Genomic DNA, 12,097 nt, shown 5'->3' with positions numbered 1-12,097 from the left:
TTAGTCTGTCCTTCCTAAAGGGACAAAACTGTGCATCCATTCCTGTGCATAGCATAATTGAGGTGTCATATAAGAGGAGGTGGATTTTTGACCAATGAGAGTTCGCTATGGGCGGGGCTTCTCATTAGAGAAACAACACAACTGAAATGCTTCTACAACTAAAACTCACAGTAACTAACATTTAAAGAGATATATTGAGTGTTGTCTGTTTAAGAATATTTTTTAGCCAAGTTCAATTCAGTATAGTGATGCACCAAAATTGACATAGAAAACCTTTTTATGATACACTACTGGTCAAAAGTTTGGGATTACTAATCATTTTATTTCTGAAAGAAATGACTGCATTTATTCAGCAAGGATGAATTAAATTGGCAAAAAATAAAAAAACTGTTCTTTTAAACTGTCTATACATCAAAAAATCTAAAAAACACACGGTTTTCAGCACAACTGTTTTCCACTTTATTAATAATCAGAAATGTTTCTTGAGCTGTCATTCAGCATACTAGAATGATTTCTGAAGCATCGTGTGACACTGAAAGCTGGAGTTATGATGCTCAAAGATGCTGTAATATTGCTGTTTTACTGCATTTATTATATAATAAATGTGGCCTTGGTGAGAGTAACATTTGAGAGTAACAATAACTTTGTGTACTGTATATTTAAAATAATAAAGTATAAGTATAAAGTTTTAAATCATCTCGAACAGGCATTATTTGACCGAATTTTCATCCCTTTAACATCTAACGATCCTGACTTTTTTTTCTCGCAAAGGAAAAAGGTCAGATGTGTGTCATATGAATGTAAAATTGCTAGAAAAGGCCATTTTGGGAGAAAACGTTGAGAATTTCAATTTTTTTATTCCATTGTGCAAACTGGCTTCCATATATATTTGGGTTGCTCTTTATTTTACAGTACGTGTACTTACATGTACTTATAGTGTACTTACAGTGTATTTATCTAAGAAAGTTCTGGTAATACAAGATAACTACATGGGGTAGGGTTAGGTTTAGGAGTAGGTTCAGGGTTAGTAAATAGGTATTACATAGTTATTACTATAATAAGTACATAGTATGTACATGAGGAACAGGACTGTAAAAATAAAGTGCTACTGTTATTTGATATGATATGCATCCCATCTGAACCAAGTGAACATGTTTTTATCAGTCTGTAAGGAACTTAATTCAAAAGTAATTCATTGATAAGTTGAACATGTGAGCCTGTGTGTGCACAGGATCATGGGTCTGTACATGTCAGTGGTTCTGGTTATCGGGAAGTTCGTGCGCGAGTTCTTCAGCGGGATCTCTCACACCATCATGTTCGAAGAGTTGCCCAATGTGGACCGGATCCTCAAGCTCTGCACCGACATCTTCCTGGTCCGAGAGACAGGGGAACTGGACCTGGAGGAAGACCTGTACGCCAAACTCATCTTCCTCTACCGCTCTCCAGAAACCATGATCAAGTGGACCAGAGAGAAGAGTGAGTGAGTGAGGATGAGGACGCTGACCTTCGGAGGAACTCCATGAGAAGCGTAAAGCGGGAATTGTGCCTCCTTCCCAAAGAGCACAGTTGAATTGAACCAGAGAAGCTTTGCTCTTCATGTTAACTGATGAAACGTTAGCACTCGTGTAGTTTTCATCCAGTGGACGTGCACTTGCTAGTGTTTTTTAAGGGCTTGATAAGTGAACTTTAGGGCTTCCAGGCATGCGCCACTTTGATACGACTCTCGTCTTTGGGAGTGCATGCGACGTTATGGACATAGACGAGAAATACTCAACCTACTACAGACTTTGGGCTTGATTTTTAACTTCTCTCGGAAGGTGAGAAACTGAAGCCCTGTAGGTGGCGCTGTGAATTTCGTGACAATCTCTATTTGCCTTATTTCATTAGTACAATCAACTAGACGCATCATTATCCACCACCTTTCTCAGGAATACATTCGGATCATTTCATCACGACGGGATCTCAAGCTTTTTTCTCATGTACAACAAAGTGTGAAGTGGAGCGTACGCAACAGTAATAACTTCACTCCTTGGGGACTTTAAGGAGATCATCTGTCATTTATGAACACAGATTAGGAAAGTGTGAAGGACGTTTAGTGTTTTTATAAGGCTTGAAGTATTATGTCTTTTCAAAGTGAATGGGAGATTGTTTTCACATTACAATTAATGATTGATCAGTTTCAGCGGATCTTGTTATCTAAGAGCCTCATTTCATGAAATAGAAAGAATTTGAATGTGTTTTCTGTGTACATTTCCTCATACGTCCAAATGGTTTTATGAATGGTTTACATATAAATTAGTTCAGAAGGAATTTCGAATGTGTCTGTGTACTGTACATTTGTTTGTAAATTCAAATGATTTTATGAATGATTTACATCGAATGACTAATTTTTGAATGTGTTTCTTCATAAATTTTCTAAATTATTTACTCTGAAATTGGTTCAGAACTAATTTTTGAATGTGATTCTATGTATAAATCCAAATTATTTTAAGAATCATTTATTCAGAGCACATTTTGAATGTTTTTGTTTATATTTTTGACGTGCACAGTTATTGTTCAGAACCATTTTTGAATGAATTTCTTCGTAAATCCAAGTTATTTCATTGATGATTTACACACATTTGTTCAGGACAAATTAAGAATGCATTTCTTTTTCATAAATCCAAATAATTTTATTTATGATTGGCGTAAATTTGTTTAAAATGAATTTTAAATGCATTTCTGTATGCATTTTTTAATATATCCAAATGATTTAATGATTGATTTACACAGCCATGTGTTTAGAACCGATTTTGAATGTGTTCTTATGTATGTTTCTTCATAAATAATTCATAAAATAATTTGGATTTAAATAGAAATACATTCTAAATACATTTTTGGTGTTCCTGTGAAAATTATTTGTCATAATTCTAAATTATTTTATTAATTATTCACACAAAAATTGTTTTTGAATGCATTTCGATGTACATTTCTTCATAAGTCCAAATAATTGTAAGAAATATTTACATAGAAATTCATTCAGAGTGATTTTTTTATGTTTATTTAATCGTAAATCCAAGTTATTTTATGAATGAATCACACAGAAATTAGTTTAGAATGAATTTGAATGCATTTCTTCATAAATCCAATTAATTTTCTGAATGATCTACAGAGAAATGTATTCAGAAATACACAGAATTCATGGAATTTCAATTGTTTGCTAAACCATTTTCACAGTGCAACAATAACGTACTGTAAAATGGTTTCTGATCATTGTGCCTCATTCATGCAACACAAACAGAATGAACATTTTCGTGTTTCAGAAATCAATATTTCGTGGAAACATTTGACTTGTGGTGAAAATGAATAATGGATATTAGTTATAAACAGGTAGTCTACATCCTTGAAGGCATGAGAGTTATTAAATATGCATCGCCAGGCCTGTTGTACTCGTCAGAAAGTTGTTTGTACATGAGGAAGAATCTGACTCACATTTGTACTACGTACTTATATTTATTTGAGCAATACGACAGGCGGGTGGACCATAAAGGACATGAAATCCATTTTTATCCAACACCTTTGGCATCCATTCTCAGGAAGGAGCTTTCTATGATCATGGACTCTCAGATGAACCGCTGGAGTCTCTGCTAGGCTGTAGATTTACAATGGGATCATGTGCATCATATTTGACTATCAATGTGAGCTCCACGCCGACGGATCGTGTTGTGCTGATGCTTGAGGAGAACATTGAATATTGTTTTTGAGTCCATCTCTGAACTATGCATTAAAGACAATGTAGCATGAATGAAAAATAATGTTTGACATGAAACGCTTTCATTAGTTTGTGTGTGCAGTACTTTTTCAGCAACATCAAAACAGGGGAAAAAGAAAAGCTGTAGCCGGATTAAAACGGGAAATGGTTTATTGACTTCAAATAAAGCACACAATTAAAGGACAACATGCCACTTTTCTTTCTTTTTTGTTCCTGTATTTCTCTTTTTTTTGTAAGTACATGGTTTACACTACAGTTTAAAAATCTTTTTTTTTTTGTGATTGAAATGAATACTGAAAAACATTTGTTCTCCGCATAGTTAATAAGAAAACACATTTAACAGCAGACAATCAATGACTGTATAGATGATTATTTTATTAGCTCATTTTTGCATCTTTATGTCTGTCAGGTTTGTATATTTGGAAAAGCAACATGCAACTCACTCCACATCCACATTTACATTTCAACAACACTTACAATAAATTACTGTACATAATAATAATATAGTATTTTAATTTTTTAAAAACTGATTCAACATCACTTTGACATCACAGACATTGTTCACAAATAAAAGTAAATAAAACCTGTATACAACTACACAGTTCCTTATCAAATTATAAGAAAACATTTACAAACTGAATGTATCTAACAATATGATCATACACACACATCAAAAAAGCCCAGTACTGATAATTTACAGGCTCAACCAATAGTGTGAGATTTGGGGCGGGACTTTATAGCTGACCAATGGAAGACGAATGCTTGTAACTTGACTGAAAACACTGCAATCAATAGAGGGCTGAAAGGATGAAAGATTTTTGTAGTTGAAAACCTGAAAATGAGCGTCAAAATCATCTTGACATCAATGTTCCTTTTTTTTTTTTTTGACAAAAAAGTTCTGTGGTTCAACAAAAGATCTTTTCACATTTTCTTCTACATCATTTACCAGTGTTGGAGGAGTAATGCATTACAAGTAATGTGAGTTATGTAATCAGATTAGTTTTTCAAGTAACTAGTAAAGTAACGCATTATTTTACATTTACAGGATAATATCTGACCTAGCTTTTTAAAGTTCAAAGACACAGCCTGAAGCTTATTCAATCCACTTTTGTTGTGAGAGTGGCCTTTACAGTTACCAAAAATATAACTTTGGGGGTTATTTTTATTAAAAACAAATAAGCAATCCCAGCTCAGGTGACAAAAAGTAACACAGAAGTCATGTTATGCATTACTTTCCATAAAAAGTGAATAAGTAATGCAATAAGTTAATTTTATGGAGTTACATTATTGTAATGCATTACTTTTGAAGTAACTTTCCTCAACATTGATAATATATATATATATATATATATATATATTTTTTTTTTTTTTTTTGGTTGACAACAAGTCTACATGGGACTAGAGGTTGTAATGCTGAACCAGTATTATTCCAGTATCATTAAAATACTTTTAATGTTTTGGTAATTATTAGTTTTGTTATTTCCTGCTTTCACTGTAATATTAAAGTTTTAGCAATTTTTTGGTGTTTACTTTTCAATTTTAATTGTAATTTTACTACAAAAAGTTAAACTAAATAACAATTTAGTAAAAAAAAAAATAGATTTTTTTTACATTATATTGTATTTCAGTTAACATTTATTTTTTTATTCAAGGGATGTTTAAAAAAAAATTGGGTTAACTATAATAACAGACAGATAAAATCATCTACTCATAATTTGCTTGTCACTGCCATATTGTGTTTAAAATCACACTTTTGAAGTATTCAATCTCAAACTTTCAGAGAAAATGAAAACGGAAAGTGTTAAAGAGAGTCATGAGTTAGTCCCTACGTTAAGCTTTTTACTTCTGGCAATGTTATGCATGCTTCAAAATTCATAATAATTGTTAAGATCATTGTGATGAACATAACATGTAAGAATCACCACCTTCGGTTGCTCACAGATCTTATTTTCTACAGTTATTTAAAAGCCGATGGAAAAACGCTGTTGTGCTTTTGTAAAATAAAGCAGTGTGACGCTGACTACAAAACACGTCATCACTTCAGGGCTCTATTGCATTTGGTGCATCTTGTGGCAATGAAATGAACCTCTTCAACATTAAATATGTTAAACTGATGTCCACACCCCGTGTGTGTAGGGTTTTCTGTGTGCCTGATGAGTAAACACACAGAAATCTGGACACTCCCAAGCGGGACAAACAGGAACAGAATGACTCCACTGCACAAAGGGAGGAAACACTTATATGCTCGTACACACACACACACACAGACGCATGGAGGAGTCAGGCCGTTCTCTCCATTAACACAAACCTCCCTCATAATCGTCATCTTCCTCGGCCGATGGCGGGCCGGCGCTGCCCCCTTGAGGAGCAACAGGAGATTTCTTCTTCTTCTTTCCGGCCCCTCCACCGGGAACCCTTAGAGAGATCGCCAGCTTGGCATACTGCACACACACACAGCAGAAAACAGCTAGTGATGATGTCACTGCATGATTACTGGAGTTTTGAGAATATAGTAAATGCCTAGTACATATGCTACGTTTCCACCAAGGTTATCGTTAATGAAAACTTAAACAAATAAACAAACAAACAAACGATCTTACTTAAAATAAGCAATGTATAAAATAAGATATATTAAAACAACTTAAACTTATTTTATTTTTCAGAAATTTGTGTACTTAATTTTATTTTTGTACATTTTTGTATTTTTTTTCCAAATTAACAAAAAAAGCTAAAACTAAAAAGCTAAAAAAGACCTAAAACTACACAACAAAATTGCAAAAATTACAATGAAAATAGATATGTTTATATAATTTATTCAAAGTATTACAAAAAGTAACTACAAAAAGTAAACAAAAAAATCTGTATATTTTAGTGATAATAAAATAACAAAAAACTAAATATTTTTGTCTATTTCAATGATAAGTGGTCTTGAAAAAATTCTAAATTTTCTTTTAATTTATATTTTTATTAAAGTTTAATATATATTTTTTTAATTTAGTGATATTGAGCTAAATGACTCCTTTAGTGAGTGTAATGCTGTTTGGTTTGATTGTTCACAGTATTGCGTGCGAGGACTGACTGACACTCACGTCATTGTCCATGTACTTCAGTAAAGGTGAGTTGCAGACGCGTGACACCTCGTCCTCGTCCTGCTCGTCATATGCTTTCAGAAGCGTCTCCATGTAAACACAGTCCTCGCTCCCACTGAACCCTGGGAGACTGAAGAGCCCAGTATTTGACACTGATCAGAGATCACTCTGGCGCTCTGAAGGATGACGGTGTTACTCGTTCCTACCTGTAACTTTCTCTGACACACTTGTCTGCCGCCACAAAGTCTCCTCTGTGGAGATGAACCAGCACTTGAGCGATGGTTTTCTGCAATATCAAACATCTGTTCAAACTAATGCAACATTAGTATGCAAAGTTCTGTGTTTATTTTACAAAAAAGCTCTTGCACCTTAAAGCAGGTGGGGTAGTTCTCAATGTCCTTGTACATGTTCTTCTCTTTCTGAAGGGACACTGCGGCCTCGTCCAGCCTGAGCACAAGAAACACAACAGCAACAGCTCAAACACTGGTTCAGCTCGCACTGATTATACAAAAAGCACATCACTATCATCATATTACTAATCAGTACTATGATAGAATTTATTCATATTTTGATTTTTTTTTTTATTTTGTATTTTAAGTTTCTTTCATTTGAATTTATGTTAAAGCTTTAGTAATACATTTTATGCGCCCCTCCCATTTTTATTACAATTTTGTTTTTATTTCAGATTTATTTTGTCAATTTAATTTAAATCAAACAAAACATTTGACACGTGGCAACTAAATGAAATAAACTAAGCAACTGAGATTTTAATTTTACATTTTCCAGTTTTATAAAAATTTTAATAATGAAAGAAGTTTTAGTAATTCTGTTAGGTCTTATTTCTTTTGTTTTCTTTATATTCATTTTTATTTCAATTTAAGTACTTCAACTAACATGCCTTGGCAACTAAATAAAATTAATAACTAACTAACTTTTTTACATTTTATTTATTTTATGTTAAGGTTTATTTTATGAATTTATTTTCTTTCTAAAAGTTTTATGTTATAACACAGGTATCATAACTACAGATGACTAATATAGTGCAGAATTCATATAGCTTTAATTCATATTATTATAAAGATTTATATTGTGAAGCAGTGTCTTATTTGTACTATATTACTATGAAGTATTTATTCATATTTTTAAATTAATAATCTTAAAAAGTTTTTATTTCTTTATTTTCCATTTCCATTTTTTTTGTTTTGTTTTAGTAATTATATTGTGTTTTGTCATTTGTATACGTTTTAAAATATGCTTTTTTATTTGAAGTCAATTTGAAGATTTTTTATTTATGTTATCAATTATTGAATTTCAATGAATAAATTATTTTTTATATTTCTAGTTTTAGTTAACAACACCGTTGTGAAGTCATCAGGGGAGCTAGTGAAGTAATATATTATAATATATGCAACCATGTGATTTATTGAACAATCAGGATCATGCATCACAGTGATTTTGATTTATTTTTTTAACAGTAAAAGTGTCATTATACAAGACATCGACTGTTAATGCTTAAAGGGCATCTATTATGGGTTTTTTCTTTTCATTGTACTTTTCCTTTAGTGTGTAATATAGCTTTTTGTGCTGTACACAATATGCAAAATTACAAGAACAAAGTCAAAATCAAAAGAGTTGATGCCTTATTGGTTGTCCTGCCATTATTTCCGTGACTAAGCTATGATTCCATGTTGCATATTTGCATAATGCCCACCTACTGCTGCTTTGGCCCGCCCACAAGGACTGTTGGAAAGCCAATTATGGTAAAGAGCATTAAGCACAATCTAATTGGCTAACCAATCAACAACAGCCGGGGTCTGCAGACCAATCAGAGAAGACTTGGCTTTTTGGAAGGCGGGGCTTTAAAGAGACTGTAGCATTTTATGCAGAGGGTGAAATGAGCTGCTGTAGCAATATACAGTATGAAAAAAACATGTTTTATCACATGTTAAATCATCATTGAATAATTCATCACAATATGGGCAGTTTAATGCTTAAAGACGCACCTGCGCAGTCTCGCCAGAAGTCTGGAGGCTTTTCCCAGAAGCTCTGCGGCCTCTCTGAGCCGATCTTCATTCTGAACACAACACAAACCAGTTCACACGGGTTATGTGTGGACAAATGGATGATTTATTAACCATGTTTGCATTTCCTCACCTCAAACACTGATGCGGCCTTCTGATACAAGTCCACAGCTTTCTCCAGATCAATCGACTCGATGAGTCTGAAGAAGTGCACGGCACTAGTTAACACCGCTAATGCTAACACAACCTTTGCATGCATATTATAGTTCGTTTAAGCATAAGAAACTACACAGACAACCACTCAAAAAGAGTTTGGATCTGTTTACTCACTTCCCAGCTCTGTCCAAGGCTATTCCAGCGGTGCCAGACGTCCCGTTCTCCACATACATGATGCTGGCCTTCTCGATCAGCTGAACGGCTTCGGGCATTTTCTTCATGTCCTGCAGGTGAAGAAGAGTCAATCGCACATGTCTCAAACCTACAGGCCGTCCATAACAATCACTGCATGGTCAACTCACCTTCAGCATCATACCAGCCTGTTCATACGCTCTGAGAAGAAGAACAGCGTCTTTCACCGTGGGTTACATTGTACAGATGTAGAAGTAAAATACATATAGCTCAGTTAACGACAGCAATATGTTTCAACTATTAAAGGAAACTGGTAAACTATAGATTAGTTTAGTAAATATATAGATTAAAGTTAATGGGTAGCCTTGAAACATTAATGGTCACTTACTTCGCTGCATGGAAGAGTCTGTGAGTTTTAGTTAAGTAAATATGAGTACTGTATCAAATGAGAGACTAAACCAAAATCTAAATCAAATACTATACTGTTCAGAAGTTTGGAGTCGGCAGGATTTTTTAATGTTTTTGAAGGAAGTCTCTTTTTCTCACGAAGGCTGCATTAATTTGTTCAGAAATGGACAGGAATATTGTAGAATATTATTACAATTTAAAATTACTGTTTCTAGTGTAATATATGTTAAAATGTAATTTATTCCTGTGATGCACAGCTGTATTTTCAGCATCATTACTGCAGTCTTCAGTGTCACATGATCTTCAGAAATTATTCGAATATGCTGATTCGCTGCTCAAAAACAACATTTCTGATTATTATCAATGTTGAAAACAGTTGTGCTTTATTTTTTTGTGCAAAAGGTGGTTTTGTTATTTCCTCAGGATTCTTCTATGAATATAAAGTTCAAAAGAAGAGAATTTATTTAAAAAATAAATATATAATTTTCTTTCCTGCTACTTTTGATCAATTTAATGGACCCTTGCTGAATAAAAGTAATAATTTCTTTCCAATAATCAATCAATCGATCAATCTTATTGACCCCAAACTTTTGAAAGTATTGTGAATATACAGTATATGGCACATTCTCCCTATACATTTTACCTAATATTTACAAGAACTGACATTAAGGTGAATAAATCAGCATAAAAATTAAATCAGATCCTGTAGATCTCTGTGGCGTATGGCTCTTTGCACATTACAGTAATTAGATTTGTTTGTTAAATTAACTTTGTAATTATGATTTCTGGGAGGAGAAGGATACGCTTTGTTTTCTGTGTGGTACTCGGCCTCCTTCAGGTACGCATCCTTCGCTTCTTCAAACTGTTTGGCGTTTTTGAAAGCCACAGCTGATATAACATCATCATACAGTTTGTTATGGTCCTAATTCACTACATAATGACCTTCATCAATAACATCAGAGCAAGACGTCAGTTCACTGAAGGTCTACATCACCTGCTTTTGCCATCTCTGAAGCGGCTTCATCATAATCAGGTTTCCACTTGGTCATGCTGGTCTTCAAGCTGCATATAGTAAAACAAATATTGTATGGTGTTCACTAGTATCCCAACCCTTGCGAAAAGAAAGTGTGCTTAAATGACTTGATAATAATTTGAACTGTAGTGTGTTATTCAATATTATGTTGAAAGTGTAATGTTAAGCCTACTAAACTGCATCTTTATAATTATAGATGTGGAATTAAAACATATTATATTTAAATACACAACATCAAAAATTCAATAGAAATTACATCAAGATATAATTTAGTTTACCATAAATGCTTCTCAGTACATACGCTTTCATAATATTTTAAAGAATATAGAATTAATTATCAAATTGCATATACATAAAACAAAGTTTTTTAAAATATGCTATACTCTTCCACAATATATTACAAAAAATATATTAATAATACACAATTGCACATAACATAAGAACTAGGTGTTTGAAAACAACATGCAAAGCCACACACGTGTAACTGAACGTCAGACTCAAAATTTTCTGTTTAATGCGATGTGTAGCCTGTGACAACTTGCCCCGGTATCTACTGCCTGATGGGCACATGGACATGCACTGGATTTCAGGAAAGGCCCACATCATCAATAGAAGCCTCAAAAATGAAGACAACATCAGGACCACTGCAGCTGTCGCCAAGGTAACCTCAATCACTGCACGCGCGATTACGCAATCAGTCTCGCTGTGTAACATCATCATGAACGCGCATCAGGATCCTTAACCACTTGGACATGACTGCACCGATAAATGAGTTAGGCTAAAGACAACTGCAGCAGAATTAGTGACAGTGACAGCGTAAGCCGGTGTTTGTGTGTGAATGCATGAGCTCTGTTCTGTAGGAGAATATGTTTCATATCTCACCATTTCTCGGCTTTGGCGATGTGCTCGTGCGCCTCGTTGATCTTCTGCGCGGCCATGGCTCTCGGTCTCGCGGATGAAGGGGATGAGGATGAGGATGATGATGGACTGTTACAGATTATCCAGATTTTCTTCAACAGCTCATTCACGTCACTGTGTTTTTCTACGGGAACCCGAGTGGGATGCTGCAAAACACCTTTCAGCATCTGCGATTCACACTTGTCACTTTGTTTTTATTATACTCATACATTTATTTTAGTATGAGTAAAATTTATGTATTATTAAAATTATTATTAATAATGTATTTATTTACGGATTTAAAATGTGTTATTTGTATTTAGTTTTAATTATTATAGAATATAGATGACATTTTCGATGTGTTTCGATATATTTACCTTGTGTTATATTATATTATATTATATTATATTATATTATATTATATTATATTATATTATATTATATTATATTATATTATATTATATTATAATGTGTGTATTAAGTAGGCCATATGTATGTATTTATTTATTTACAAATTAAATTTTTTTTATTTTTGTGGTTATATCAAATA

General features: G+C 33.4%; 2 protein-coding genes across 2 annotated transcripts in view; one reads left to right on the top strand and one right to left on the bottom strand.

The window, feature by feature from the left end:
- The window catches only part of LOC127951613 (piezo-type mechanosensitive ion channel component 2-like), an 81,758-nt gene extending 77,972 nt beyond the window's left edge, over window positions 1–3,786 (top strand). The window contains exon 53 of the mRNA XM_052549594.1: window positions 1,232–3,786. Within this exon, the coding sequence (XP_052405554.1) occupies window positions 1,232–1,484 (253 nt within the window). The 3' untranslated portion in view covers window positions 1,485–3,786. The remainder of the gene's footprint in view (window positions 1–1,231) is intronic.
- Window positions 3,787–3,883: 97 nt separating this feature from the next.
- On the bottom strand, window positions 3,884–11,732 carry LOC127951614 (gamma-soluble NSF attachment protein-like). The gene is made up of 12 exons (XM_052549595.1): window positions 11,533–11,732; window positions 10,612–10,679; window positions 10,421–10,505; window positions 9,598–9,615; window positions 9,380–9,410; window positions 9,192–9,301; window positions 8,995–9,061; window positions 8,844–8,914; window positions 7,209–7,287; window positions 7,047–7,126; window positions 6,841–6,970; window positions 3,884–6,192 (listed from the first exon to the last, which is right to left on the bottom strand). The coding sequence occupies exons 1-12, from the start codon at window positions 11,586–11,588 to the stop codon at window positions 6,049–6,051; spliced, it is 939 nt and encodes a 312-aa protein (XP_052405555.1). The 5' UTR covers window positions 11,589–11,732; the 3' UTR covers window positions 3,884–6,048.
- Window positions 11,733–12,097: the final 365 nt, after the last annotated feature.

The sequence above is a fragment of the Carassius gibelio genome, chromosome B2, assembly GCF_023724105.1.
Source record: "Carassius gibelio isolate Cgi1373 ecotype wild population from Czech Republic chromosome B2, carGib1.2-hapl.c, whole genome shotgun sequence".
NCBI classification, from domain to species: Eukaryota; Metazoa; Chordata; class Actinopteri; order Cypriniformes; family Cyprinidae; genus Carassius; species Carassius gibelio.
This window is presented reverse-complemented; position numbering and strand designations above follow the sequence as displayed.